This window comes from Aegilops tauschii, chromosome 5 (assembly GCF_002575655.3).
Source record: "Aegilops tauschii subsp. strangulata cultivar AL8/78 chromosome 5, Aet v6.0, whole genome shotgun sequence".
NCBI lineage: Eukaryota > Viridiplantae > Streptophyta > Magnoliopsida > Poales > Poaceae > Aegilops > Aegilops tauschii.
The window spans coordinates 10,515,152-10,543,122 of NC_053039.3; the positions used below are offsets into that span (position 1 = coordinate 10,515,152).

The window sequence follows — 27,971 nt, forward strand, 5'->3', positions numbered from 1 at the left end:
AGTTTTTGCCATAAGCCTCTCTACTTTATTGCACATGCTATGTGGGTGAAATGATGATACCATGCCAACTTTTAACCTTTTCAGAGTTCATTTGAAATGCTTTCCAATTTCAGGGTCTTATAGCTGAAAAATCAGTAAATGCATGAAAAATAACAAATGAAGTCAGGAAGGGTTGAAAATTGATGATGTGGCTTTGAATGGTGCATTTTGAACATAGAAAAAACTATGGAGTTCAAATAAGTTCAAAAAAAGGAAATCCTTTTGTAACAGACGAGTTTCCGTATGAAACCCTCATACTTTGAAAGAGAAACAAAATAAAATAATCAGTAAATGCATGAAAATTTAATAGCAAAAAGAATTATCATAAAATAAAATAAATAATCAATTTGAAACAAAATAATATAAAGTTTAATAAAATATATAAGTAGAAACAAAATAAAATAAAATTTAATAACATAAATAAAATTTATGAAACTAAAATTATCAAAGTATTTTCTGTTCAAAACATTATAAGCAACCTCTAAAATTTATGAAACTAAAATTATATAAAATTGATGCAACTAAAATTATCAAAGTATTTTCTGTTCAAAATCATTAAAAGCAAAAAGAATTTTCATAAAGAACTTTGTTTGTTAGAAACTTTAATAGCAAATATATAAGTAGAAACAAAATAAAATAAAATAAATAAGTATTTTGTTGTAAGTAGAAACAAAACAAAAAAAGCAAAAAAGAAAACAAAAAAACTGGGAAAAAATAAAATATTTGCCACCTACTGGGCCACCACGGCCTTAATACGACTAGAAACCCATCAATGGGCCAGGATTCAGGCCCGCAGAAGGCCCAGTAGGCCCATCTGGCATAGCAGTGACAATTAGGCCCGTAAGCCTGCAATAGAGAGGAGCTTGAGAGGGGTGCAGCAGTGGGGCTTATAAACCACTGCGCGCCCCTCTCAACTAGCGAGGTCGGACTAAACTCCCACCACCACGCCGCTGTGCGCGGCCTTTGGTCCTGGTTGGTGGCACCAACCGGGACTAAAGGTGGGCATTGGTACCGGTTCGTCCCACCAACCGGAACCAATTCCCCCCCCCCCTTTAGTACTGGTTGGTTCCACCAAAAGGGACCAAAGGCCGCCGCTTCCCGCCCTTTGGACTGCTGAAAAGAGACCTTTGGTCCCGGTTGGTGGCACCAACCGGCACTAAAGGGTGGCATTGGTACCGGTTGGAGGCACGAACCGGGACCAATGCTCTGTGTATATAAGCTGGACTTGTGAAATTTTTCATTCAGTTCTTTGATCTGCCTCTCTGCCGCCGAACGCCTCGACACCGACGAACACCTCGACGCCACCAGGCTGCCGGACCTCGACGCCGACGCCGTCGCCGCGCCCTGCCTGCCCCGACGCCGCCGCGCCCCTGCCGTGCCCCGACGCCGCCGCCGCGCCCTGCCTGCCCCGATGCCGCCGCGCCCCTGCCGTGCCCCGACGCCGACGTGGTGTGCCCCTGCCCTGCCCCGACGCCGACGATGTGCGCCCCTGCCTCGCCCCGACGCCGTCGCGCCCCTACCCTGCCTCGACGACACCGCCGTGCGCCCCTGCCTCGACCTCGACGCCAACGCCACCGCGCCCCTGCCCTACCCCGACGCTGCGCCACGCCCCTACCCTGCCGTCAACGCCGCCGCACCACTGCCCGCCGGACAGGCCGGTACTCCCTCCTCCCACCCACCCCTCTCCTCTGTCCTTCCTTCATGTATGTGATGATGGTGAAGTTGGTTCAGTGCAAGGTGTTTGATGAAATGCTAGGGCTAGCTAGGGAACTTTGTTTTATGTGAAACTTGGCAGGATGATGTCTCCTTGGATGTTAGTGAAGATGGTCAAGTTCGCTTGTTAAAATGAAAAACTTCTTAGTGCAAGTTTTATTAAAATTTAGTGCTGGACAGAAACTACATGAATTTTTTTGGTGGACTTGCTAGATGAAATTGGGGCTGCCCTTCTGGACTTAAGGGTTTAGTAGGAAGGACTACAAGATGTAAAAATTTCAGAATTTTTTTAGCAAGGAAAAATAGGGTTGTAGTTCAATGCCAAGATTGGACCAAAATTGAAAAATAGAAGTTGTGCTCAAAATTTTCAAATGACCAAAGTGGGTTTTTGAATAAAAATGATCTATAGGCATCAGAGGACTTCTCAAAAATTTTGTGGCATTTGAAAGGAATTATTTGAAATAGTTCTAGTGCAAAAAGTTACATTTAAGAAAAAATAAGAAAATTCTACTGATGTTTTGGTTCATAGCATTTTTTGTCCATGTATGTATGTATGAATGGATGGATGGATGTATATACAAAATATTCATATATGATATTTTTTTGTTCATAGCAATTTTTTCCATATATGTATAATTTATGTATGTATGTTCATATATGCAAAAGTTACATTGAAGAAAAAATAAGAAAATTCTATTTTTTTTTTCTTCTTCTCTTCTATCTCGATAACTTCAACACGAGGGGGGTCGATATACCCCTCCCCGATAACATTATTTTCCCATGTATGTATGTCGTCGTTGTCGATATAACCCCCTCCCGGATAACATTGACATGAGGGGCGGTCGATATATATACCCCCTCTCGACCGTGATAACTTATACCACGGGAGCACCCCCCCCCCGGCCCTCTCGCTCGACCAAAACTCTCGAGGACACCCAAACCCTAGAAGAAAACGATGTCGGTCTCCTACCCCCTCCCGCTGCGCCCCTACCCGATCGACAAACTCTCTTGAGGCCACCCAAATTTACCAAGTTAAAAGAGCGTTGTCGTCGAGGCCACCCCGAACCCTTGAAGCGTTGTGGAGGCCACCCCAAACCCTTGAAGCGTTGCCGAGGCCACCCCAAACCCTAGAGAAGCGTCGAGGCCATGTCACTAATATGATTCCTTATTGTGCTTAGCTAGCTAGTTCACCGTTTGCCACTAATATATCCATCTATCATGTTTGAATAATAATTGTCATGTTGTAAATATTTGCAGAAACTATGGATCCGCACCCCCGAGACGAAGCAAAAGAAGCGGTGTTGGGGGAGATAATCGCACACGGAAGTGATGCCGTCTTGTCGTTTCTCAACGACACGTGCACCGATGGTCTGGAAAGACAGGATGAAGAAGCAGACTACGACGATGATCAAACATTGGAGGAGGAAGGACACCGTGATGACGGCTCCGGTGAGCGAATGGAGGGGGAAGGACACCGTGATGACGGCTCCGGTGACCGAACGGAGTCCGGCCAGGTATATATATTAATTAATTAAGCATGTGCTGACTATAGCTAATTGATGCATTAATTGTTTTTGGTATGTACACATATTAACTCTCTTCTTTTTCTTCTTTTCTAGCCCTCCGGATCGAGCAACACTTCGGTAACCAGACGAGGCCCAAAGAGAAAGTTGCGCATGGATGAAAGGTACACGATCATCGAAATTGATCGCGCTGGCCAACCGATTGAACCCCCTCCGGACCAAGCAAAAATTTAATGCTCAGTGCGGGGTTCTAGTGAGAGACATGATCCCAATCAGCATCGAGCAATGGTTGAAGCCTAAGGACAAAGGGTCTCAGGTGTCTTATGTCAGCGATAGGAAGAAAGCTGATCTTTGGACTGCGCTGCAGGAAAATTTCACCTTCCCGACAGAGGAGGATCCGGAGAATCCAGTTAAAAAGCCAATGATCAAGGCTTATGCTCTTAAGAAGATGGCTGAGCTATTCAGGAGGTGGAAGAATGAGCTGAAATCATCATTTGTCGGCCAAGACAAGACTCCAGAATTCATCGGCCGATCTGAGAAGATCAAAGATCAGTGGCCCGAATTTGTCACCAAAAAGAAATCTGAGAGAGCAGCGAAGATGTCAGCAACAAACAAGAAAAATACTGCAAAGAAGAAGCATCACCATCGCACGGGGTCAGGTGGCTACCTGAAAGCCCGGCCGTTGTTGGACAAGGCTGAGAATGACCTCATTGATAAAGGGATCGAACCAGAGACGCGACGCTGGCCAGACCGTTGCAGGACTTGGTTCTTCGGGGTTGGGGGAAAATTGGACCCTGTAACAGGGAAGTGCGTTTGGACCGACGAGCAGCTGAACACACCCATCGAGAAGCTTTAGGAGTATATCGAAAAGGCGCAGCAAGGGACGTTCGTTCCGGACAGAGAGAACAACGAGCTCACAGAGGCCCTCGGGAATCCTGAGCACCCCGGACGGACACGAGGCACGCCAGGCTCCCTTTCGTGGAAGGCTGGATTTCCTGACGCGGGCGGTTACAAACGCCGGGAGAGGAAGAAGAAAAAGGAGTTGACCCAACTACAGGCGCTGCACGCAAGGGTACAAGCGCTAGAGGAACGAGAGGCAGTTCGTAGCACGCGACCTGCCGAACCTACACCGAAGCTACCCCGCCATCTCAGCGGAGAAGCAGCGTGGCTTCCACGGAGCTGCTTCAGGAGCCTGTCTTCACGGCTCCTGCTAGCTACCCCGTAGATGATATCACAGAGTCTCAGCATTGCCACCTTATGACGCAGTGGATGGAATTGAAAGTCAAGGCGGCTGTTGGCTCTGTTGCACCTCCTGAACCTGGCGCAACTTTTCACTACTGGCCGATTCCAGAAGGATATGCTAGGGTGATGGTGGATGAAATCACAGAAGGATTTGAGGACCTCTAGCTTGACCACCCTACGGGTGGAGGGGAGACTCGGCTGGGTTCTTGTCTGAAGACTCCATGCATATGGCGGAAGGAGCTCATCAACCTTCCGAACTGGATGCCTCCGCCTCCTCCACCTCCTCCGGCGAGTCAGGGCACTCCGCCTCCTCCACCGCCTCCTCCTCCGGCGAGTGATGATCAGGGCACTCAGCCTCCTTCTCCGGCGCGTGGCGGCACTCCACCTCCTTCTCCGCCTGTGCCCGCGCGCCCGAGCAGCCACCAGCCTCCACCTTCTCCGCCTCGCGAGCAAGGGCGGAAGAGACCCGCCGCCGCCCCGGCTGCTCCGGCGCGTCGTAGTCCTTCTCCTCCGCCTCGTAAGCAAGCACGAAAGAAGACAGTCGCAGCCGCTCCGTCTGCTCCGGCGTCTAGCAGTACAGCCAGAGGCGGGAGGCAATACAGATACGGTCCACCTCTCAAGCCTCTAGAGAAGTTACCGTACGAGATGACCGTGGAAGAAAACAAGAAGATCGTGCAAAAAGAAGTGAAGGACTTCTTTGAAGGGGCAGAAGCAGAGAGACATCCACCTCTGGAGGATAAGGTAGATCCGGTGAAAGCAAAGCGCACTATCGATGCCCTGAGGAAACCACCAAAGTCTCCGCCGAAAACCAACTATGAGCGCATTACTGCAAAGGCATATCTCGAAGCGGAGCGGTCGGGAAGTACTGTCAGTGATCAAAGGTTAAAAGAACGATGAGCGGCTGGGAAAAAAATTGCCCAACTCGGCGAACAAGCGAACCAATCGTGCTCCCCGCTCAATGTGTCTAGCGACATCGTCGCTAATGCTCCGGGGATGGTGCCCGGTTATAGCAATCTTGGAGATTACCTGCCCGACGATGTACATTATGATTTCTTGGAGGTGGACGAACACAGATACGAGTACGGGAAGCCTCTCGTCAAAGATGAAAAATCTCTAACAACGATGATGCGAAGATTCCATAATTGGTACATGAAAACCTGCAGAGAGTCTGGGGGGACGGATACTTTGTATCTGAGAGTTAAAGAGGAGCACGACCTCGTTGGAATTGATCTGTTGACTGTTCCATTTGAGGAGTTCTTCTAGTTCTTCAATCAAAAGGCCCTCGATAAATTAACGGTCACTTGGTACTGTATGTAAGTACTACTTCTGTCATTAAGTCTCTATATATAGCTCAGCTCTTTCATTGCATGTATTTATAATTATCCTCACTATATTATGCAGATTGAAGACCGTCGAGTGCAGAAAAGCAGAAATCTATGATATTGGGTTCATTAACACAAATCTCATAGATGAATTTCAGGTTAAAAAGAGGGCCGAAGAGGCCGAGGCCAACTTGCTCAAATCATTGTTAATAAATCAAAACAAAGATTTAATACTCTTTCCTTACAACTTCAAGTGAGTGTTACTGTCGTGTGCATATTCGGTTTCCCTTATTACTCGAGCGAGGTTATAGTAATGTAATTGATGAGTTATGCATGCATGCGCAGCTTCCACTATATTCTCCTGGAGATTAAGCTTGAGCGGGGACTAGTAACCGTCTTAGACTTGAGACGAAAAGATCCCGAGACCTATGCGGACATGACTAAAATTCTCAACAAGTAAGTTCAATCGATCATTATCGCACCATATCGGCAACTTTTTGTTCATTTCCTGATATCTCAAGTAATAATTATTTTCTTTATCTTGCAGGGTTTGGAAACAGTTCACCGCAGAAGCTCCGGGACTGCCGAAGGAGCTGCGATATACATACCCGAAAGTAAGTACTACTAGCTAGCTAGTTGCGCGCATCTCCCGTTGATTCTAGCTACTTTCATCAATGCCATTTATAATGCTTCATTATCAGTTTGGTTGACCTCTATTTCTCGTAAAGTGCTTGTGGCAGGAATAAGGGAATGATTACTGTGGATACTACGTGTGCGAGTTCATCTACAACGCGACTTTGAAAAATAAGCGGGGCTACTCTAAAATACAATATGAAGTGCGTAAGCAATAATATTCACAATTTCATTTTATTACACCATCATTTCGGTTGAGTTTCATTCATATATATGTATTAACCCCCTTCTTCAAATTAGACGTGGCAGATGTGGAATGAACTCCTACCAAAAGATCGCATGAAAGCAATTCAAGAGGAATTGGCGGGATTCTTTCTTGACCACGTCATCAATAAAGCCGGAGAATACCATGTGGAAGTTGAGTTCAAATGCTAGGGGATTGTAAGAGATCTTACATATTGTATATGTATGTAGCCAGTAGCGTCGGATAGATAATACGAAAACATGTTGTTCGACCAATCTCTCGGAGAAGGAGAGGTCGATCACTTCTCTCGGTATGCATGACGAACTTCTGTACTTAATGGTTTCCTTCATTTTCTTACTAGCTAGCGTGTCGAGGGCCTCTCTATGTATAGTACGTAGCGTCGACCAAGCACGGAGATAAGAGAGGAACTTCTCTCTATTAATTAATTAGCTACCTAACACAATATATGAAACACCTTAATTAACCATACAAAACCCCCAAATCCACCCCCCTTTCAGAAAAAAAAAACAAAAACCCTAGCCCCTGAACAGCTGACGCATGGATGCCTATTGGTCCCGGTTGGTGCCACCAACCGGGACTAAAGGGCCTCCTGCCTGGGCTCGCAGCACCGGCCACGTGGAGGCCCATCTTTCGCGGTTAGTATAAGAACCGGGACTAAAGGCCTAGGCATTAGTAACGACCCTTTAGTCCCGATTCCCCAACCGGGACAGATGGGCCTTATGAACCGGGACAAATGGCCCTTTTTCTACTAGTGAGTGGTCGGCTTCGACCTCGAGTACACCATGGGTCGTGCCGGGCACGATCAGAAGGTTGTCGTCGCCCAGTTGTGCGTGACACATGACGTCCTCGTCTACCACTACCACCTGGCCACAACGCCTTGCGAGTGTTTCTCCGAGTTTATCAACAGCTCTGACTACATTTTCGCTGCGGTGGACACCACCAACGATCTAAAAGCGCTCAAGGTTTCGGACTTGAAATGCCCGAATCTTGTCAACGTTCAGAGCAAATACAAGGTCTAGGGCAGCGACAAAAACAAACTGAACTCCCTGGTTGACCTCGCCTCGGCCTTCATCGACCCCTACTACATGAAGATGAAGAATGAGAGCAATAAGGACAGGAGCGCCTGGCACAGTGTGTGGCATGAGAGACTGGATGAAAAACATGTCAAGTACGCAGCCATGGACGTGTACACAAGCTACGAAATGTACAGGCGGATCGTTGACATGAGGAACTGTCTTCTTCTTGACCCAGACGAAGGATCGAGCCACGTAGCAGTGGCGGGGGCGTCACAAGAAGTAAATGACTAGACGGTCGTTTCTCCTACTTTAGAATGCATGCAATTGTTTACTGAGGTGTGTGTGAATGATCTGTATAGTCACTTATGTAATTGGATGTTTATTTCAGTTATTCTACTGTAGACAGAGCAAATCACACGGCTTATTAGCAGCAATTGTCTGTGTTATTATTGGTCTTTGCACACATTTCTGATTACGGACCTGTTTGCCGCGTATCACACACATCTTGTTCAGTTGAACCGTTTCCATTGTGTTGCCTAATCACACACAGTTCATCCTAGTGAACCGTATGTTATATATCGCACACGCCTCTGGCTGCACGCTTCTTTTGTTCCTCCTCATCCCAAACAGTTAATTGAACTGAACCGTATGCCTTTCATCGCACACGCAACTAAAATCTGAACCGTGTTTGATGCATCCGTCATCGCAAACGTTTTGCACCTTTTTTGACGAGTTTTTTTACATCACCGTTTGCGATTATGGCATCGCACACAATTTCGTCGAAGGGTCTCTGATCGTAGTGTCGCATTTGGACCATCCTGCAGTGGTGTATTTATCTTTCTTTTTTTGCAAATAATGCTCATATTTATCAAATCTCATGGGACAACAACTTCGAATAAAATAATGGTCAAAAATCTCCCTTTTTGACTCTTGAAGACACACAATAGAGAAACCACAATCATCTATTTTGTTTCTACTTAGGTTCAGGATTCAAACCACGAACATTCTAACATAAGAAATTCCAAACATGAGTAGCCATTACACGAATACGAACTAACAGAAGCACAAAAGGAGTTCGGCATGCAGACAAGACAAAAGAAATATAGCAAAGGACAGAATCCAACTAAGCAGTGTTTAACGGTCCCTCCTTCGTCCCACTTGGCGACGCTTCGTGGAAAGTGGCCGTGTTCACAAGCATATCAGACGGTCCAAGCTCCAGAGCATGGTAATAGGCAAATCATTATAGTCCAGAGAAGGAGAGTTTGCATCCAAAAAAGTGTCCACAGACCCGCTTGTGTTCATCAATCATTGGTGGATCCTTGGCCCGGCCCATAACCGGCGGGCTGGCGTGGAAACACCCCCCTAATCTAGGACTCCAACACCAGGGAGGGCACGTCCCTTCACGGCGACCGTTGATGGTGGTGCCTCTTTCTGCAGCGCAACTTCCATCATCCCTGGAACTCCTCATAGGTCTGAGTCGCCTTGAGGAGGAGCGGCGGTTGTTGCTTGTCCTCGCTGTCCTAGGAGAGCACGATTTCCTACTTCACCGATGGAGTGTTGGAGGATGACGACCCGTAGACTGCGTGCGGCGACACCACGATCTAGAGCTCCCTCCACCGGTTCCACCGACCGGTGCCGAGAACCATCTACTATCAGACTTGCTCATCGCGGTGTGCAGAGGAGAGGATAGGCGAGGCGACGGTGTGAGGAGAGGAGATGAGACGGTGTGAGGAGAGGAGAGGCTTCGGTGTGAGGACATGAGAGGAGATGGGGTTGGTTGATTCGGCCGACCTGCTTAAATAGCCAGGGCAGGCATACCGACGCCGCTTCAATGCGGCGCAACGATTGTAGTAGGTTTTTTGGGTGCTCTAAGCGGCATGGTTGTGCAGTGAGGTTTCTATAGCAAAAGGTGCGGGAAGGATTTTGGGTGGCCCCTTGTAGTTGGACACAAACGTGGCATGAGTCCGGACGTCCGCAAACCGGCTGTGCAGTGAGGTTTCCGGAGCGGGAGGTGCAGGAAGGGTTTCCGGTGGCCCCTATAGTCGTACAGTAACGTGTTCTAGAGCAGAAGGTGCAGGAAGGGTTTCAGGTGGCACTTGTAGTTGGACGCTAATGGGGCAAGAGTCCAGACACCCGCAAACCTCCACGGGTTTGGTACCGGTTTGTGGGATGAAGACGTTTGAGGGACAATGTTGGATGACAAAAACGTAGTTCAAGGGCAGCTTGGTGATCCGCGTTGGAATTGCCCTTAAGTTGATGCCAAGTCTACCACATTATTGTTGTTGTTACACAAGTTTGTCAGGCCATTTTTTGGAGCATTACTACTGTTGTGGACATTTTCAATATTTGTTTTTTAACTTTTTATAATATATAATCATTCAAATAGATGCACATGTTGTGCGGATTTCATTTTAAAACATGTGCAACAAAGAATTGCTTGCAAAACTTTCTAAAAAAAACAAAGAACGGTTCATACTTGCAAAACTTTCTAATTCTACGATTTGTCCAACCAAACAAGAATTAGAGTTGTTGCTCCCATTAGATTCCAATTTATAAGTTAACGAACATCCAAATACAAAAATTAGCATTGAAGCTCAATATCAATGTCTTGAGATATTTGGCATTGAAGTAAATTCAATGCAAATGCCTCGAATGCCTACATCCAAATATAATTGCCCCGTAGGGTGTAGTACTACTACAGAATGTAGGTCATGCAGTAATATGTGGAGGTGGAGTCGGCCACTTAGGTTCACGGAAGGGAGGGCGTGAAGATGGAGGAGGTGGCTGAGCAGTTGGAGGATACTTGGCTATCACCCGAGGCTGACGACGTGGCTTAGTAGTTTTAGGCTTCTGCACCCGAGGAGGCAAATCAGCCGCTGGACTTGACTCATCAGCCGCTGGACTTGCCTCATCAGCCTCTTCATCCTTCTTCTCAGGAAATTCAAATGTAACAGGGTGTGGGTTGTTCCAACACAGGGGAACACTTGGCTGCAGAGAAACAAAAACAGAGATAAAGCTTCGGCCAATGATAGAAAATGCCCATTTTGAATGAGAGAAAATGGTACCATGTACCTACCTGTGTATTATCATGATCAAGATCACGGGGAGGCTGGTACATTTTAACTTCTCCAGGGGCTGCATAACATCATGACCTTGTTAGCATTATTTATTAATCATTACCACAAGCCTTTGAGCGCATCAGAGAAAAAGATAGGGATCATGAGTAGCTGATATGGTTGGTCAAGGGCATTTTTGTCTCTGAAAATCACGAAATCAGATATGTACATATTTCTTGCAAATATTCTAAAATGGTACGCAATGGCATATTTTGAAGTACTTGAATTTACATTTTACAGTGGCATGCTTCAAGATAAAATATTGCAGAATCAAATTAAACCAAGGAAAAAAAAACCATCAGACCTGCATGTTGCGGAATACATGCGCCATCATCATGGACAAATGCCAATTATGTAGCAAATAGCAGAATGCTCGACTATAGTAGCATCATAAAATTTTCAAATACGTATCATGTACTGATCCTGTACGAGCATGAATGTCAAATCATTGTTAGGAATATAGATCATTTTGATTTCCTAAGGTAACTTTATAAGCTACTAGCACTTTGCTGCACGCTTATTAGATTCTTTTGGGGATGGTGCTATAAGGTTGTATTTGCTTCTTCTTTTTTTTACATTATAAGGTTGGTTACTTTTATGACTACAAAGTTGAATTTTTTTTCATGTACAACGAAATAATTCTTGGTCATCAGTGAAATTTCTTTGTGTGCATTATAAACGGTAGGTGAAGAATGCTTCAAAATTTGATTTTGTTTATCGCCTCAAGCAAAGTTTGCGGCAAGGACAAAAACAAAAGATTCCAGGAAATGATAACATCAGTTTTGCATGATACACATCACTTCACTCTTCTTATGCTAAAAACATGACTAACACCAAGGCCTAAGCAGCTCTGATGTACCAGGCATGTGCAATTAAATACAGAACTAGCCGTTGAAAAGTATGAGACCCTTAGCCGTTAGCGTAAAAACAAGCTTTGATGTAGTGCATGTACAGAATTCTAATTTAACAAATCTTAGTAGCAGCATTTAAAACAGCCTTGTGATATCTATTGAGAAACCAGGGGACTTACTAATTATCTGAGACCCATCAATGGTATTTGTCAAAACCATGTCGAAAGGAGGCATCTGCCAAGTAACTTGAAAATTTCGTTTAACACTGTCTGCAGACTTCTTATCCGCAAACCGCACATCAATATAGCGTTCCTTCTTGTTCACTTTCATGAAAAGATCCTACAAAATTAAAGTGTTAGCGCATTACAACATTCATACATACATATATTGATAAAGAATAAAAAGGAAACACTCACCTGACCAAACTGACGTGTATAACATTCCACCAGATCTGCAGTAATCATCGGTCCATCTTTTAGTGGACGAAACCTAATGGTGTCCAAGGGATCGGGGCCCCGCCTACTCTTTTTTGGCTTAGAACTTTCGCCAGACTCAGCAAGAGATCTTTTCTTGCTCAGAGGAGATCCTTTCTTGCTCTTGCTCGACATCTAAAACAGTGGATGCAGCATTCAATCAGAGTCAATAAGATCTCACGAAGACGACTACTCGTGCTAGACAAATTCAGCCCAAAGCTGGTTCCGGCAAAGCCATAAATGCTCACAGTGAATTGAGTGTAATAAATGCAGCAAAGCATCGAACAGATTGAGTGAAGTCGCTACGCATGACAGGAGTTCTACCAACCAACCAACCAGTTACTCCCACGGCCACGCAGGGGCAGGGGCAGGGCAAACAAAAACGAACGAAAAGTAACCGACACATAAACTAGATCCGCGCGGGCTGGGCAACATAATAGCTACCGTACTGGCCGCCGCGCAGAGAAATCCGCCGCCGGAGAGGGAGGATCTGACTTGGTGGCGGCCGCCGCCGGAGTTGAGGGATGGACGACGGGAGAGAAGTCTTGCGAGTGACCCCTTATTTGTTAGGGTTCGATCGAGCTTTTTTTTGGAGGGCTAGTTCGATCGAGCAAAGTGGGCCAGCAGTGCTCTTGCATAGGGCCACTCCCCCCCTCCGTGGCCCAGGCTCGGTACTGCACGCCGGCCCACAACGTTTTCCCTCTGTTTTCTAAAAAAATGTTTCAAAACAAATACTCCCTACGAACACATAAAAAGTTTCATCGTTGCATCAGATTGTGAACGATATTGCGAGACGGTGCAATGGAGTATATGGCAACGTCATCACCGAAATAAATCACAGGGCAATGTTACTTTTTGTTGTATCTTTACTTATGAGGGTTGTGCCGCCAATATAGATGCCAATAGGTTAGTCGAGTTTTCTCATTCTCTTGTTCAGGGGTGACATGTTTGATTGGTCCAACCTCATGATCCTTTTTGTATTTCACTTCATGTGGCTTGATACCCCTCAAAAAAGAAAAATCTGACCACTATTTTCTCGGGAAAAAAAACTAATCGCTTTTTACGCCTACACGCAGCCATGCAGAACTAGTTTTCTTCCCTACAAAGGCTACGCCACTAGCATTGTGCCAGGAGCCGCTTCTTTGAGCCCTTGCATCATAGATCGGTCACACCCCTACCGAGTCCGCCATCCCTGCAATGTCACGAAGCGCCGCCGGGAGGAGCATCCGCAGGAGAAAAATCTCGTGCTGTCGTGCACTGGCCCTACAGACAACCGTGCCACGGGTGCCGGACGCCAAATCCCCGCCATCCCCTTCACTGGCGACGCATAGGCTTTCCCGGCGGGCACCTCTAGGGACGGCGATGGGAGAGGGGAGGTAGGAGGGGGTAGCGGCAGCGGGCGCTAGGGGTTGAGCCCGTCACCCTGGAGGAGATGACGCGAGGGATGTCCAATATTTTACTCAAATCATGAATCCTTGGGGAGGGGAGGGGGGGGGGGGGGGGGCTACTAATTTCCAGTCAGATGGCAGGAAAGGCAGGAACTACCCCTCTAAAGTTGGTGATCGCATAGAGAGAGCTAGATGAGTATTGGCTTGAACTTTCATGTTGCCGGATAAGAAAATTCACTAGAGTCAGTAAAAGAGATGCTCTTGGCGCGCCTTGACATGAATGGAACAAAAATCAGAAATATTGCTGAATGGCGAAGTTCATAGCTGTTGGGAAGTTCATAGGGTTTTGATGCTCTTACTGCAGAAGCGACGATGCTAAGATTAGGTCTAACCGTTGCTCATATACTTTTTTATATCACAGAAATGTGAGTGGCCCCTAACTAATCATTCAAGAAGCATGCGGCCGGGAAGTTCTACTCTTTGGACAGGGCACACCGTCCAACAAATTTGGTACTCCCTCTGTAAGCAAATATAAGACATTTTATGTCACTAATATATTTGTTTACAGAAAGAGTAGAAATCTGTTACGGACGAAAGGAAATAAACTGAACCTCTGATGACCAATCAAATTTCTCGGGTGATTACATAGTGGCAGATAACAACAAAGGTTCAGGCAAGACGGAATACAAAATACAACAGTATTATAACAAGCTTGATTTACTACTCCCTTTGATCCATATTAATCGTTGACTTAGTATAACTTTAAGTACAAAAGTTGTTACTAAGCTGGTGACAATTAATATGGAATCGGAGGGAGTAATATTTCTACATCAGGCTTAATAAGGTTCAAGACCTAATACTACTAGTTCCTCCCGCTCTTGAAATTAATACTCATCGCCCTAAAAGTCGTACTAAGTCTGGCGACAATTAATATGGATTAGAGGGAGTAGTATTTCTACATCAGGCCTAATAAGGTTAATGCTCATCGCCCTCCTGCAACAACTTTTTTTGATGCTCACAGTACTCCCTCATATCGTCTGCAAACTGGGCGTCACTCCTAAAATCAAACATTAAATCCACGTCCAGCATCCCGTCCGTGTGCTCGGTTCCATCGGGGGTAATATCATGATCACACTCAAGAAAGTCTACTGAATCTGGATACACAATCTTCCTCGCAGTTCCCTTTCCATAGTAGCAACGGCCTGTCACCAAAACCAAAATTGATTTATTATGTATCAATCACAACAAGACAGCTCAGCGATTCTTCAAAGTAAAAGGCTTAGCAAATGATGTCTATTTGCGTTGGTTTCACTCACCGGACCAATGGTATGCAATAGAAAACAATGACAAATTTAAACAGCACTTCTTGACAAGGAAAAAGAAGGTTAGAAGTACACTTTGGAACGTAGAGAAAGTGTATCTCAAAAGAATCTTAAGATGTTTAGTCCTTTTTTACAGACGATCAGCAACAAGAGGACATAAATGTTCAATTTATATCAAAATTGCTACATCAAAGCGGTACTAATCTATAACATATCCTATGAACATGATATGTACCAGAATTCAGAGGTCTATTTAAATCTTGCAATTTTGCTGGTAAATGTCTACATGAGTATGAACGCATGGCCGTTTCAACGGAAGAAATGTGACCTGAGATTGGTGCAGATAGGTCCTTACATTTGTTTTCTGTTCCATGTGTTTGTGGCTTCTATTGCGGAAAGGATGTAGATTAGAGATTACTGTAACTCATACATCACCATTCGAGATGATAAACAGGTGTACAAGGGGCAGTACTGTAAACTGGGTTGCAAATCCAGGAGAATACACATACTTTAAATGGGGCAGCTATCAAAGGGTGACTTTCTGAGTTCATAGAAGGGGACAATATGCATTGCAAATTGGCTTCAGATACTCAGCTTCTTGACCTGCTGCTAAGGTCATCTGATGTGGTGAAGATAGTGGGCAGACAGTGAGGGGTAGGAGATTCCTGCTGTGGTCAAGGAGAGGCATGGTGCAGCCAATGTGGTGGGAAGGAGATGACTGCTGGGAGAGGAGGAGATGCTTGCTGATATGGATAAGGGGCCAGAATGGAGAGTAGAACCTGAATATCATCAAACAATTGCAGGGCCATCGTGTTTGCCAAAATTAAAACCACTCAATGGACTCTTCCGTTTATACTTAAATTAATTATTCATGGGATGATGCATTTTCTTGCTTGTAAAATTCATAATGTTGACTGCAAAATCTGAATGGACATGAACTAGTTATTACAAATAAATGCTGATTGCCCGGGTGGCTGATTCACAAGTTTGTCGATAGTGTGTATGCATAGCCACTAATTTGCTGTATCATCTTGCATATATGGAAAATGGCGTACCAATTAAAATGCGAGGAGCAGAATGCAGAAAAGAGAGAAGGCAGTGAATGTGCATGCAGTACCAAGGTCTTCTGTATGGGAGATATAGAATACCTGCTAGTCTGGTGCACACAAAAAATAACTGAAGTGTGATCACAGGACTCTAGGAACAGTGACTCAAGTAGGTAACATGCTAGAGCCTAATGCACCGTCTAGACAATGGTGTGAAGTGGAATGTGAAGCAGCATCCCTGGGTGTATGCAAAATATGATAAACAAGGTGACTAGAGAAGGTTGAGTGGAAGGTGGTGATAGAGAGGCCACGTGGGGTGTCTGTTCATAGGGTACAGAAAAAGCTGGATTTCTTTGTGGATGAGCTGGTGGCTGAGTACTTGGCACTGATGGATGACCTGTAGGTGCCTGAGCACCAACTATGTTGCGTGGATACTTCAGAAAGCGTGTGTATCCTGTCGGATACTGCCCCGATACGGCCCAATACGTATCCCGTAATGTTTAAAAACGAAAATAATGTTTGATACTCCTGGGATACTTCTGCGGTACGTTTTGGATACCTCAAACCCCTTGTTCAATGTGAAATCCCCTCAATAGTAAAGGCGCACCTTCTGAAGATTCTCAAGATGGGCGTGAGTTCATGTCAAAACATAACTGGCAATGTTCTTATTCAATTGAGAGGTGAGCAAGAGAGAGTCGATGCACTGATTGGAACAACAAACCTAGGAAAATCCCACTGCTAATTGATGAAAGTGGACCAAGTGCAAGAAAAGAAAGGGGGTAATCCTACTGAGGCATTCTTTGACCTGGAAGCTCCTTATTTTTTCCCCTATTTTTAATAATTAATATATGTAATATCTATATTAAATGTATCCCCGTATCCGTGTTTTTAGAAAATTGACGTATCGGGCGTATCCCCGTATGGCGTATCCGATACGTATCCAAGTATCCATGCAACGTAGAGCACCAACTCAGTGCTCCTAAATAAGTTATTCTTTATGGGAGCTATCTCTATGATTGGATGAAACAAACAAGCATCTTAGGATTGTAAGACGAAAAGCCGTTAATTGAAATCAAAAGGATCTTCAATGAAAACAGGGGGGGGGGGGGGGGGGGGTCTCTCTAATGTTTTAAACCTAGATGGCTGCTCATGCTACTGGTGCTACTGGGAAGGAATATGGACTTACCAGTATGTATCAGGGGTAGAGGGCAGCAGAAATCTGGTTTTGCCTGCTCACCAGGACACGACCAATTGAGTTCAGCGAAGAAGAGTTTGTTACCAGCAGTCCTTGATTTGGAAGCAGCCACAAAATTAACGTGGTAGCACTCCCTGTCTAAGGACTCGGAACCAGCCACCATACCACAGATAACAGTTAGCACATATTTTGGTTCCTAAAACAAGCAACATCAATGTCAAATGAAGCAGCTGATAGTGAGATGTAATGAATATGTACCAAGTAAACAAGGATGAATAAAAGCAAAGCCACGTACCAGAGGATGCTCAGAGGCATATTTCTGCAGCAGTTGTTCAAGCTTAGAGCAAAGGTACAAGCTCATGCTGTCATAATATGACTTCATTCTTTGCAGAGTCACCTTAGCCTCCTCGCACAATTCGGACACCTTGCGAGGTTCGGGGTCCAATGTCACTGCTTTATATCGGAGGAACTGCTCTATTTGGCCAAGAGATTCAGGAGAGATCACACCATTGGTGCCAGTTGTCAACAAACGCCGTAGGTCATACAGCACATTGGGCGTCAGGGACGCGAGGAATGACCCTAGTGCAGCATGTTGTGGGTGTCGAGCGGCTGCGGCTGCGGCAGGAAACTGCTGCAAGGTGTGCGTCCCCTGGGAAAGGTCACAGCATTTCAAGGAGAGGTGCTCCATCACCTGCTGCGTCGAGCAGCCAGAATCAGAGTTTCCTCGGACAAGGGCGATGAGGCCTTCCAAGGAACGGACCTCCACGCGCAGCATAGATAGGGCGTCGATGATGTGATACTCTTCGATTTCGGTCAAGGGTAGCGGGTAGACAATGCTGTGCCAAATGGAGTTGACAATGATGTTGGAGACAGGGTCCATGGGGCCATAGCAGTGGCCAGCGAACAAGATGTCGCGGATGAGCCGCATAGAGCGCGGCAGCATGGTGAACACTTTTAGATAGAAGGCGTGGATCGTGCTGTGAAGCCGCATCCTGAGAGACTCGGTGTATTCGCAGGCATCACCACAACAACTCTCCACCAGACCGCCGGTTCGATAGGCTTTCTCAGCGTCTTCCAAACAAGATGATATCATGGATCTCCTGCCCCGGGGGGACTGGGGGGATAGGGATGCCAAGCGGTCTCCATGTCGCTCAACCTTGTAGGTGACCAGGGAGAAGTTAACTCCATGATTCACGGAGTTTGTGTTGTGGGTTGATATCTGTGCTTCATCCGGATTGAAGTTGCGATAGTAAACGGTGAGTTCACCACTGTCAGGCAGCAACTTGACCTGGAGATCAAGGGGGGCACCGTCCTGGTGGCGCAGCATACGCACGATGAGCTCAACATCATCGAGGGTGAGCTTGCGCCCTTGCGGCTTGAGGAACGGGGCGGCAGCGTCAAGCCACTGTTGGGGCAGGGGCGACGCCTGGAGCCGCACAAGGACATCAGGCGCAGGGTGCGACACATAGATTGCGGCGCACTTGAGGGCGGCTTGCGTCCTTTGGGAGGCCGGGTTGGGGATCTGAAGCTCGGCATCGTAAAGATCGTGCTCGACCAGCAGGACGGCCCGGACAAGATCACCGCGTGCCCAGTGGAGGTAGCGTGTGGCCTGTTCTTCACTAAGGCATCCGAAGTAGCTCACCATGAAGCTGCGGAGAGCGAGGTAGGATGCCCCAGCAACTCTGGCCCAGGTGTCTCTGCGGGAGAGAGTAGTGTGCCGGCTGGGTCGCGCCAGCCTGCTGGACCTCCTCCTGCAGTGCAGAGGCGGATCCGGGAAGTCGCGCCGGAGGAGGGCGATGGTGTTGAGGATGATGTTGGAGGCGGGGTCGAGGAGGCCGAGGGAGAGGGCGGATCTGCCCATGGATGTCATCAGCTGGTCAGCGGCGTCCGCTGGCATGTCTTCGACGGGCAGCCGGTCGATCGCCTCCTCGTAATAGTCGGGGATGGTCTCCATGAGATCGAATTTGAGACAGAAGTCAGGGGGCTCGTCGCACTCGCCGCTGTACAAGCACGAGAAGAGCCCCCTTCGATCTCCCGGCGTCGTCAGCTGCGATGTCTGCGCTTCGGCGGCCGGAGAGAGCCGCGGACTCTTGCGGCGCAGCCGCCGCGCCGGCGGCGGTACGGCTTCCGGGGAGAGCTGCGGAATCTTGCGGCGCGGCGGCATCAGCTCGGTTCGGCGGCGGCGGATCTAGGGTTCGGTGGCTTCTCCTCGGATAACACAAGGAGACGAGTGCGTGCGTTGGGAGTTGGGAGATACGATGCTTGGACAAGCAGCGGTTTGTTTATTTTCCTCTTGTATTTACCTTTTGAGATGATGGGTGGTGGTGCCTATTGGCTGTTTTTTCTTTCGTTAGGGCAGGTCCGGAATTTATTTTATGAAAAATCTAGCTCGCTTTTATTACTCGACAGAAAGGGATATAGTGAATTCAGAAGCCACATCAAACGACCATATCTAACAAAGTAAAATTGCGAGCTAGATTATGAGCATGTGTATTCGATGCATGTCCATCATGTATGAAACGAACTTCGCTGAAATCTCTTTATCGTTGATGGGTCTCCATGAGGACAGAGAAATAACTGGACGGCTACCCTTGTTGATGGTATTATTCACATGCAGGCAATCTGATGAAATAAAGACAGAGTTGGAGTTGGAGGTCAACCGCTAGAGAGAGGGCTTCTCTACATGCCAAAGATTCAAGAGTGGCAGGATCAAATACTCCAGAACAAGCAAACACTGAAGAACCTTGATATATGCCATCATAACTACGACAGATAGTTGTGACCACTCCTCTATTATTGCTTCTCGAAACAGGTGCATCAACGTTAATCTTCATCATATGTTAGGGAGGGGGATCCATCTTGGAGGGGCCAATGGAGCATGTTGGACACTTACTGGGTGTTGAGTTCGTTCGTGTACGATCTCCAAATCAGCCAAAAAAACTTCCAGTAAAAGAGTAAACTGATAATGAACTCTGAAATATATTCTCATGAATAGCTTTGCCTCTCACTGCCCAGCTTGCCCATGGAGTTACTACAGTTTTGGTAAACCGACCATGTTAATGATTCAATGAGGAAAAAGATCCACTCTTTTGGGCATTGGCACACCACACAAGTTGATGGAAATGTGTTCAATGAGCTCTTTATCAAGCAGTGCCCAAAGACTCCTAGCCATTGGGCAGTTTAGAAACGAGTGGTGCCAGTTATCATTAGCGGCATGACAAAAGAAACATTGTGCCTCGTTAGCCGTATGACGGTGATGACAAATAGACCCTATGGGGATGGATTCATGAGCCAATCTCTAAAAAAAACGCGGATTTTACTTGGGATCTTTGTTCTCCACATATGGCACCATTTCTTCCGTTCACAAGTAGACAAAGATGAAGATTGCCTGCCCTCCAACCAATCTTCTCGATCCTTTTTAGTCACAGCCAAGAGCCTATAAGCAGAACGCACCATGAAGTTACCTGATTTCTCAAAATGCCTAGCCCATGAGTCCTCTTGATATGTCGTGCACAACTGTATGGACTTGATAATTTGAATATCCATTGGAAGAAAATATTGTTGCAGCAATGCGCCATTCCAACATCTCTGTCCTTGGTCAATAAGCTCAGACACCGACAAAGGAGGCTAAGGTGCCAAAGCAATAGTGGGGAGTAGTTTAGAATCCTGACTCCTGAGGTAGCCAATTGTCCTGCCAAACCCGAGTACTAGCACCATTGCCGATTCTTCTAATCATGCCAAGCTTTAGAGCATCACGTTCTTCAAGGATGGATCTCCGAACCTGGGAGGGCCAACCACCAAGATCAACACTCACAAGATCACGCTTCGGGAAATAAACCGATTTCAGGAGTCTGGCGCTAAGAGAGTTAGGATCCATGAGGATTCTCCAGGCTTGTTATGCAAGTAAGGTAATGCTGAACAACTCAATATCCCAAAGGCCGAGACCCCCAAGGTACTTTGCCATGCACATGATTTCCCATGCAACCTAGCATGGCTTCCACTGTATGTTTTTGTTGCCCCACCAAAATCCTCTTAATAGAGTTTCTATGCGCTGATAGAGGCCACGTGGTAGCTTGAAACAAGACATAGAAAAAGTTGGTATTGCTTGGGCCACAGATTCGATGAGAACTAGAAAATGCAAGTTATCAACCAGAGGGGGGTCGATGGGAGATTTTTATAAATTCGTCGAAGGTGGGGATTTTTTACGAGTAAGAGAGTGACGAAATACAAAACAGGATGAAAACTAAGTGGTCAAAGCGAAACTAGACAGGCATACACAATAGTGACAGATGAAGAACAAACAATCAAACATATACATGATGAACCGAAGAAATGAAAAGCATCAAGATGAAAGTCATTAGTTCAAAGTCTTCAGAGTGAGAGACACAAATTCCTCAAGTGCAGAAATACTGAAAGTAAGGGTTGAGGAATTTGAAACCAGGTTGGCACGGTGAAGACAATGGATTTGTTTGACCAGTTCCAATTGTTGTGTCAACTGTACGTCTGGTTAGGGAGGCTCGAGACTTAACTCGAAACACACTAAGTCTTCACCTTATTCCCCTTGAGCTAAGGTCACTCAGACCTCGCCCAATCACACATGGTAAGTGTTCAAGGTAGACTTCTGAAACCTTCACAAACTCGTTCTATGGTACTCCACAAATTCTTCTTGGATGCTCACAACATGACGCCTAATCGTCTAGAAGAATCACAGTCTTCAAAGGCAACAAGAGTCAGATCACACAGGTCAATCTCTTCAGTGATGCTCAATCACTTTGGCTTGGGGTGTTTGGTTTTTCCTCACTTAGGATTCTCTCAAGTTCTTCATGAAGGAATATGCCCTAGAGGCAATAATAAAGTTGTTATTTTATATTTCCTTATTCATGATGAAGGTTTATTATTCATGCTAGAATTGTATTAATCGGAAACCTAAATACATGTGTGAATACATAAACAAATACCATGTCCCTAGTAAGCCTCTACTAGACTAGCTCGTTGATCAAAGATGTTCGTGGTTTCCTAACCATAGACATGTGTTGTCATTTGATAACGGGATCACATCATTAGGAGAATGATGTGATGGACAAGACCCATGCGTTAGCTCAGCATAATGATCGTTCAGTTTATTGCTATTGCTTTCTTCATGTCAAATACATATCCTTCGACTATGAGATTATTCAACTTCCGAATACCGGAGGAATGCTTTATGTGCTATCAAACGTCACAACATAACTGGGTGATCATGAAGATGCTCTACAGATATCTCTTTAAAGGTGTCTGTTGAGTTGGCATAGATCAAGATTAGGATTTGTCACTCCGAGTATCGGAGAGGTATCTCTGGGCCATCTCGGTAATACACATCATAAGCTTGCAAGCAAATGACTAAGGAGTTAGTCACGAGGTGATGTATTACGGAACGAGTAAAGAGACTTGCCAATAATGAGATTGAACTAGGTATGAAGATACCGACGATCGAATCTCGGGCAAGTAACATACCGATGGACAAAGGGAATTACATATGTTGTCATAATGGTTCGACTGATAAAGATCTTCGTAGAATATGTAGGAACCAATATGGGCATCCAGGTTCCGCTATTGGTTATTGACCTGAGAGGTGTCTCGGTCATGTCTACATAGTTCTCGAACCCGTAGGGTCCGCATGCTTAACGTTTGATGACGATATAATATTATATGAGTTGTGTCATTTGGTGACCGAATGTTGTTCGGAGTCTCGGATGAGATCACGGACATGACGAGGAGTCTCAAAATGGTTGAGAGGTAAAGATTGATATATAGGACAATGGTATTTGGACACCGGAAGTGTTTCGGGTGGTACCGGGTACTTATCACGTCACCTGAAGGGGTTCCGGGCAGACCCGGTAGGCTTTTGGGCCTTATGGGCCAAAAGGGGAAGAGCGCACTAGCCCACAAGGGGCTGGTGCGTCCCTCTACCCCCTGCCCACGCACCAAAGGAGGGAGGGAATGAAAGGGGAGGCGCCCTAAGGCAGCCATCTCCCTTTCCTTTCCCCCTCGTGTCCAAATAAGGAAAGGGGGGCACAGGGCAAGGCAGCAGCCCTAGGGCTACCGCCAGGTCTATTGGGGCGCCCTAGGGGCTGACTCCTCCCCTCCCAATTATATATATGGGGAGGGGCGCCACACAAGGGAAACACATGGTCTTAGCCGTGTGCGGCGCCCCCCTCCACCGTTTATTCCCTCGGTCATATTTTCGTAGTGCTTAGGTGAAGCCCTGCAGAGATCACATCACCATCACCGTCACCATGCCATCGTGTTGTCGGAACTCATCCACTACCTCGCCATCTTGCTGGATCAAGAAGGCGCGGACGTCACTGAGCTGAACGTGTGCTGAACGCGGAGGTGCCGTACATTCGGTACTCGATCGGTTGGATCGCGAAGAAAGTTCGACTACATCAACCGCGTTGTAAAACGCTTCCGCTTACGGTCTACGAGGGTACTTAGACACCCTCTCCCCCTCTCGTTGCTATGCATCTCCATGGATAGATCTTGTGTGTGTGTAGAAATTTTTGTTTTCCATGCAACGTTCCCCAACAGTGGCATCCGAGCCAGGTCTATGCGTAGATGATATGCACGAGTAGAACACAAAGAATTGTAGGCGGTGACAGTCATACTGCTTACCACCAACATCTTATTTTGATTCGGCGGTATTGTGGGATGAAGCTTCCCGGACCAACCTTACATGTCCACGCACATGAGACCGGTTCCACCGACTGACATGCAACTAGTTTTGCATAAAGGTGGCTGGCGGGTGTCTGTTTCTCCTACTTTAGTTGAATCAAATTTGACTAAGGCCGGTCCTTGAAGAAGGTTAAAACAACAAACTTGATGAATCACCGTTGTGGTTTTGCCATAGGTAAGAACGGTTCTTGCTAGAATCTCGTAGTAGCCACGTAAAACTTGCAACAACAAAGTAGAGGACGTCTAACTTGTTTTTGCAGGGTATGTTGTGATAAGATATGGTCAAGACATGATGTGATATATGTTATTGTATGAGATGATCATGTTTTGTAATTTATCGGCAACCGGCAGGAGCCTTATGGTTGTCTCTTTATTGTATGAAATGCAAACACCATGTAATTGCTTTACTTTATCACTATGCATTAGCAATAGTTGTAGAAGCAATAGTTTGCGACACGACCACGACACAACGATGGAGATCAAGGTGGTGAGCCGGTGACGATGGAGATCATGATGATGCTTTGGTGATGGAGATCAAAAGCATGAGATGATGATTGCCATATCATGTCACATATTTTGATTGCATGTGATGTTTATCTTTTATGCATCTTATTTTGCTTAGAACGACGGTAGCATTATAAGATGATCCCTTCACTAAATTTCAAGATATAAGTGTTCTCCCTGAGTATGCGTCGTTGCGAGAGTTCATCGTTTCGAGACACCACGTGATGATCGGGTGTGATAGACTCTACGTTCACATACAAGGGGTGTAAGACAGTTTTGCACATGCAGAATACTTGGGTTAAACTTGACGAGCCTAGCATGTACAGACATGGTCTCGGAACACTGGAGACTGAAAGGTCGAACATGAGTCATATAGTATATATGATCAACGTAGAGATGTTCACCATTGATGACTACCCCATCTCACATGATGATCGGACATGGGTTAGTTGATTTGGATCACGTATCGGGATGTTTCTTTAAGTGGGAGTTCATTAGTAATTTGATTAATTGAACTTAAATTTATCATGAACATTGTCTTAATAGTTTTGCATATCTATGTTGTAGATCAATAGCTAGCGATATAGCTCCCCTATTTTTTGATATGTTCCTAGAGAAAGCTAAGTTGAAAGATGATAGTAGCAATGACGCGGACTGGGTCCATGATGTGAGGATTATCCTCATTGCTGCACAAAAGAATTATGTCCTTGATGCACCGCTAGGTGACAGACCTATTGCAAGAGCGGATGTCGATGTTATGAACGTTTGGCAAGCTCGATATGATGACTACTTAATAGTTTAGTGCGCCATGCTTTACGACTTAGAACCGGGACTTCAAAGACGTTTTGAACGCCATGGGACGTATGAGATGCTACAAGAGCTGAAATTGGTATTTCAGGCTCATGCCCGTGTTGAGAGGTAAGAGACCTCTGACAAATACTTTGCCCATAAGATGAAGGAGAATACCTCTGCAAGTGAGAATGTGCTCAGAATGTCTGGGTACTACAATCACTTGAATCAAGTGGGAGTTAATCTTCCAGATTAGATAGTGATTGACAAAATTCTCTAGTCACTGTCACCAAGCTACTAGAACTTCGTGATGAAATATAATATGCAAGGGATGACGAAAACGATTCCCGAACTCTTCGCAATGCTGAAATCGGCGAAGGTAGAAATCAAGAAAGAGCATCAAGTGTTGATGGTTAACAAGACCACTAGTTTCAAGAAAAAGGGCAAGGGGAAGAAAGGGAACTTCGAGAAGAATGGCAAGCAAGTTGCTGCTCCCATGAAGAAACCCAAAGCTGGACCCAAGCCTGAAACTGAGTGCTTCTGCTGCAAAGGAAATGGTCACTGGAAGTGGAACTGCCCCAAAATACTTGGCGGATAAGAAGGATGGCAAAGTGAACGAAGGTATATTTGATATACATGTTATTGATGTCTACCTTACTAGTATTCGTAGTAACCCCTGGGTATTTGATACCGATTCAGTTGCCTAGATTAGTAACTCAAAACAGGAGTTGCAGAATAAACAGAGACTAGTTAAGGGTGAGGTGACGATGTGTGTTGGAAGTGATTCCAAGGTTGATACGATTACCATCGCACACTCCCTCTACCTTTGGGATTAGTGTTGAACCTAAATAAATGTTATTTGGTGTTTGCGTTCTCAATGAATATGATTTGATCATGTTTATTGCAATAGGGTTATTCATTTAAGTCGGAGAATAATTGTTGTTCTTTTTACATGAATAAAACCTTCTATGGTCATACACCTAATGTAAATGGTTTATTGAATCTCGATCGTAGTTATAAACATATTCATGATATTGATGCCAAAAGATACAAAGTTGATCATGATAGTGCAACATACTTGTGGCACTGCCGTTTAGGTCATATTGGTGTAAAGCGCATGAAGAAACTACATGCGGATGGACTTTTGGAATCACTTGATTATGAATCATTTGATACTTGCGAACCATGCCTCATGGGCAAGATGACTAAAACTCCGTTCTCCGAAACAATGGAGCGAGCTAATGACTTATTGGAAATAATACATACTGATGTATGCGGTCCGACGAGTGTTGAAGCACGCGGCGGGTATCGTTATTTTCTAACCTTCATAGATGATTTGAGTAGATATGGGTATATCTACTTGATGAAACACAAGTCTGAAACATTTGAAAATAATTTCAGAGTGAAGTGCAGAATCATCGTAACAAGAAAATAAAGCTTCTACGATCTGATCTGGAGGCGAATATTTGAGTTACGAGTTTGGCCTTCATTTAAAACAATGTGGAATAGTTTCACAACTCACGCCACCTGGAACACCACAATGTAAATGTGTGTCCGAACGTCGTAACCATACTTTATTAGATATGGTGCAATCTATGATGTCTCTTACCGATTTACCAATATGATTTTGGGGTTATGCATTAGAGACAACTGCATTCAGGTTAAATAGGGCACCTTTTAAATCCATTGAGATGCCACCATATGAACTGTGGTTTGGCAAGAAACCTAAGCTGTCGTTTCTTAAAGTTTGGGCATGCGACCCTTATGTCAAAAGGCTTCCGCCTGATAAGCTCGAACCTAAATCAGAGAAGTGCGTCTTCATAGGATACCTGAAAGAAACTATTGGTTATACCTTCTACCACAGATCTGAAGGCAAGATCTTTGTTGCTAAGAATGGGTCCTTTCTAGAGAAGGAGTTTCTCTCGAAAGAAGTGAGTGGGAGGAAAGTAGAACTTGATGAGGTAGTTGCACCTTCTCTCGAATTGGAAAGTACTGAAGGAAATATGCCCTAGAGGCAATAATAAAGTTGTTGTTTATATTTCCTTATATCATGATAAATGTTTATTATTCATGCTAGAATTGTGTTAACCGGAAACTTGATACATGTGTGAATACATAGACAAAACAGAGTGTCCCTAGTATGCCTCTACTTGACTAGCTCGTTAATCAAAGATGGTTAAGTTTCCTAAACATAGATATGTGTTGTCATTTGATGAACGGGATCACATCATTAGAGAATGATGTGATGGACAAGACCCATCCGTTAGCTTAGCATTATGATCGTTTAGTTTTATTGCTATTGCTTTCTTCATGACTTATACATATTCCTCTGACTATGAGATTATGCAACTCACGAATACCATAGGAACACCTTGTGTGCTATCAAATGTCACAAAGTAACTAGGTGATTATAAAGATGCTCTACAGGTGTCTCCGAAGATGTTTGTTGGGTTGGCATAGATCAAGATTAGGATTTGTCACTCCTCGGAGAGGTATCTTTGGGCCCTCTCGGTAATGCACATCACTATAAGCCTTGCAAGCAGGGCCGGCCCTGAGGGGGGCAGGGGGGCGGCCGCCCCGGGTGAGGGAGTCCTGGACTAAGGGGTCCTCAGGCTTCCGGCCTGATAGCCATGGGCTGGATTGATGGGCCGTGAAGATACGGAGACCAAAGACTGCACCCGTGTCCGGATGGGACTCTCCTTGGCGTGGAAGGCAAGCTTGGCGACCGAATATGTAGATTCCTTTCTTTGTAACCGACCTTGTGTAAACCTAGATCTCCCTGGTGTCTATATAAACCGGAGGACTTAGTCCGGAAGGGGGATA

General features: G+C 45.5%; 2 protein-coding genes across 2 annotated transcripts; both read right to left on the reverse strand.

Annotated features, from left to right (window-relative positions):
* Positions 1 to 10,273: 10,273 nt before the first annotated feature.
* On the reverse strand, positions 10,274 to 12,772 carry LOC109745319 (uncharacterized). Its single transcript, XM_020304439.4, has 5 exons — positions 12,638 to 12,772; positions 12,137 to 12,328; positions 11,900 to 12,059; positions 10,830 to 10,888; positions 10,274 to 10,741 (listed from the first exon to the last, which is right to left on the reverse strand). The coding sequence occupies exons 2-5, from the start codon at positions 12,326 to 12,328 to the stop codon at positions 10,463 to 10,465; spliced, it is 690 nt and encodes a 229-aa protein (XP_020160028.1). The 5' UTR covers positions 12,638 to 12,772; the 3' UTR covers positions 10,274 to 10,462.
* Positions 12,773 to 14,182: 1,410 nt separating this feature from the next.
* Positions 14,183 to 19,414, reverse strand: LOC109745321 (uncharacterized). Its single transcript, XM_020304440.4, has 3 exons — positions 17,440 to 19,414; positions 17,136 to 17,340; positions 14,183 to 14,783 (listed from the first exon to the last, which is right to left on the reverse strand). The coding sequence occupies exons 1-3, from the start codon at positions 19,306 to 19,308 to the stop codon at positions 14,557 to 14,559; spliced, it is 2,301 nt and encodes a 766-aa protein (XP_020160029.1). The 5' UTR covers positions 19,309 to 19,414; the 3' UTR covers positions 14,183 to 14,556.
* Positions 19,415 to 27,971: the final 8,557 nt, after the last annotated feature.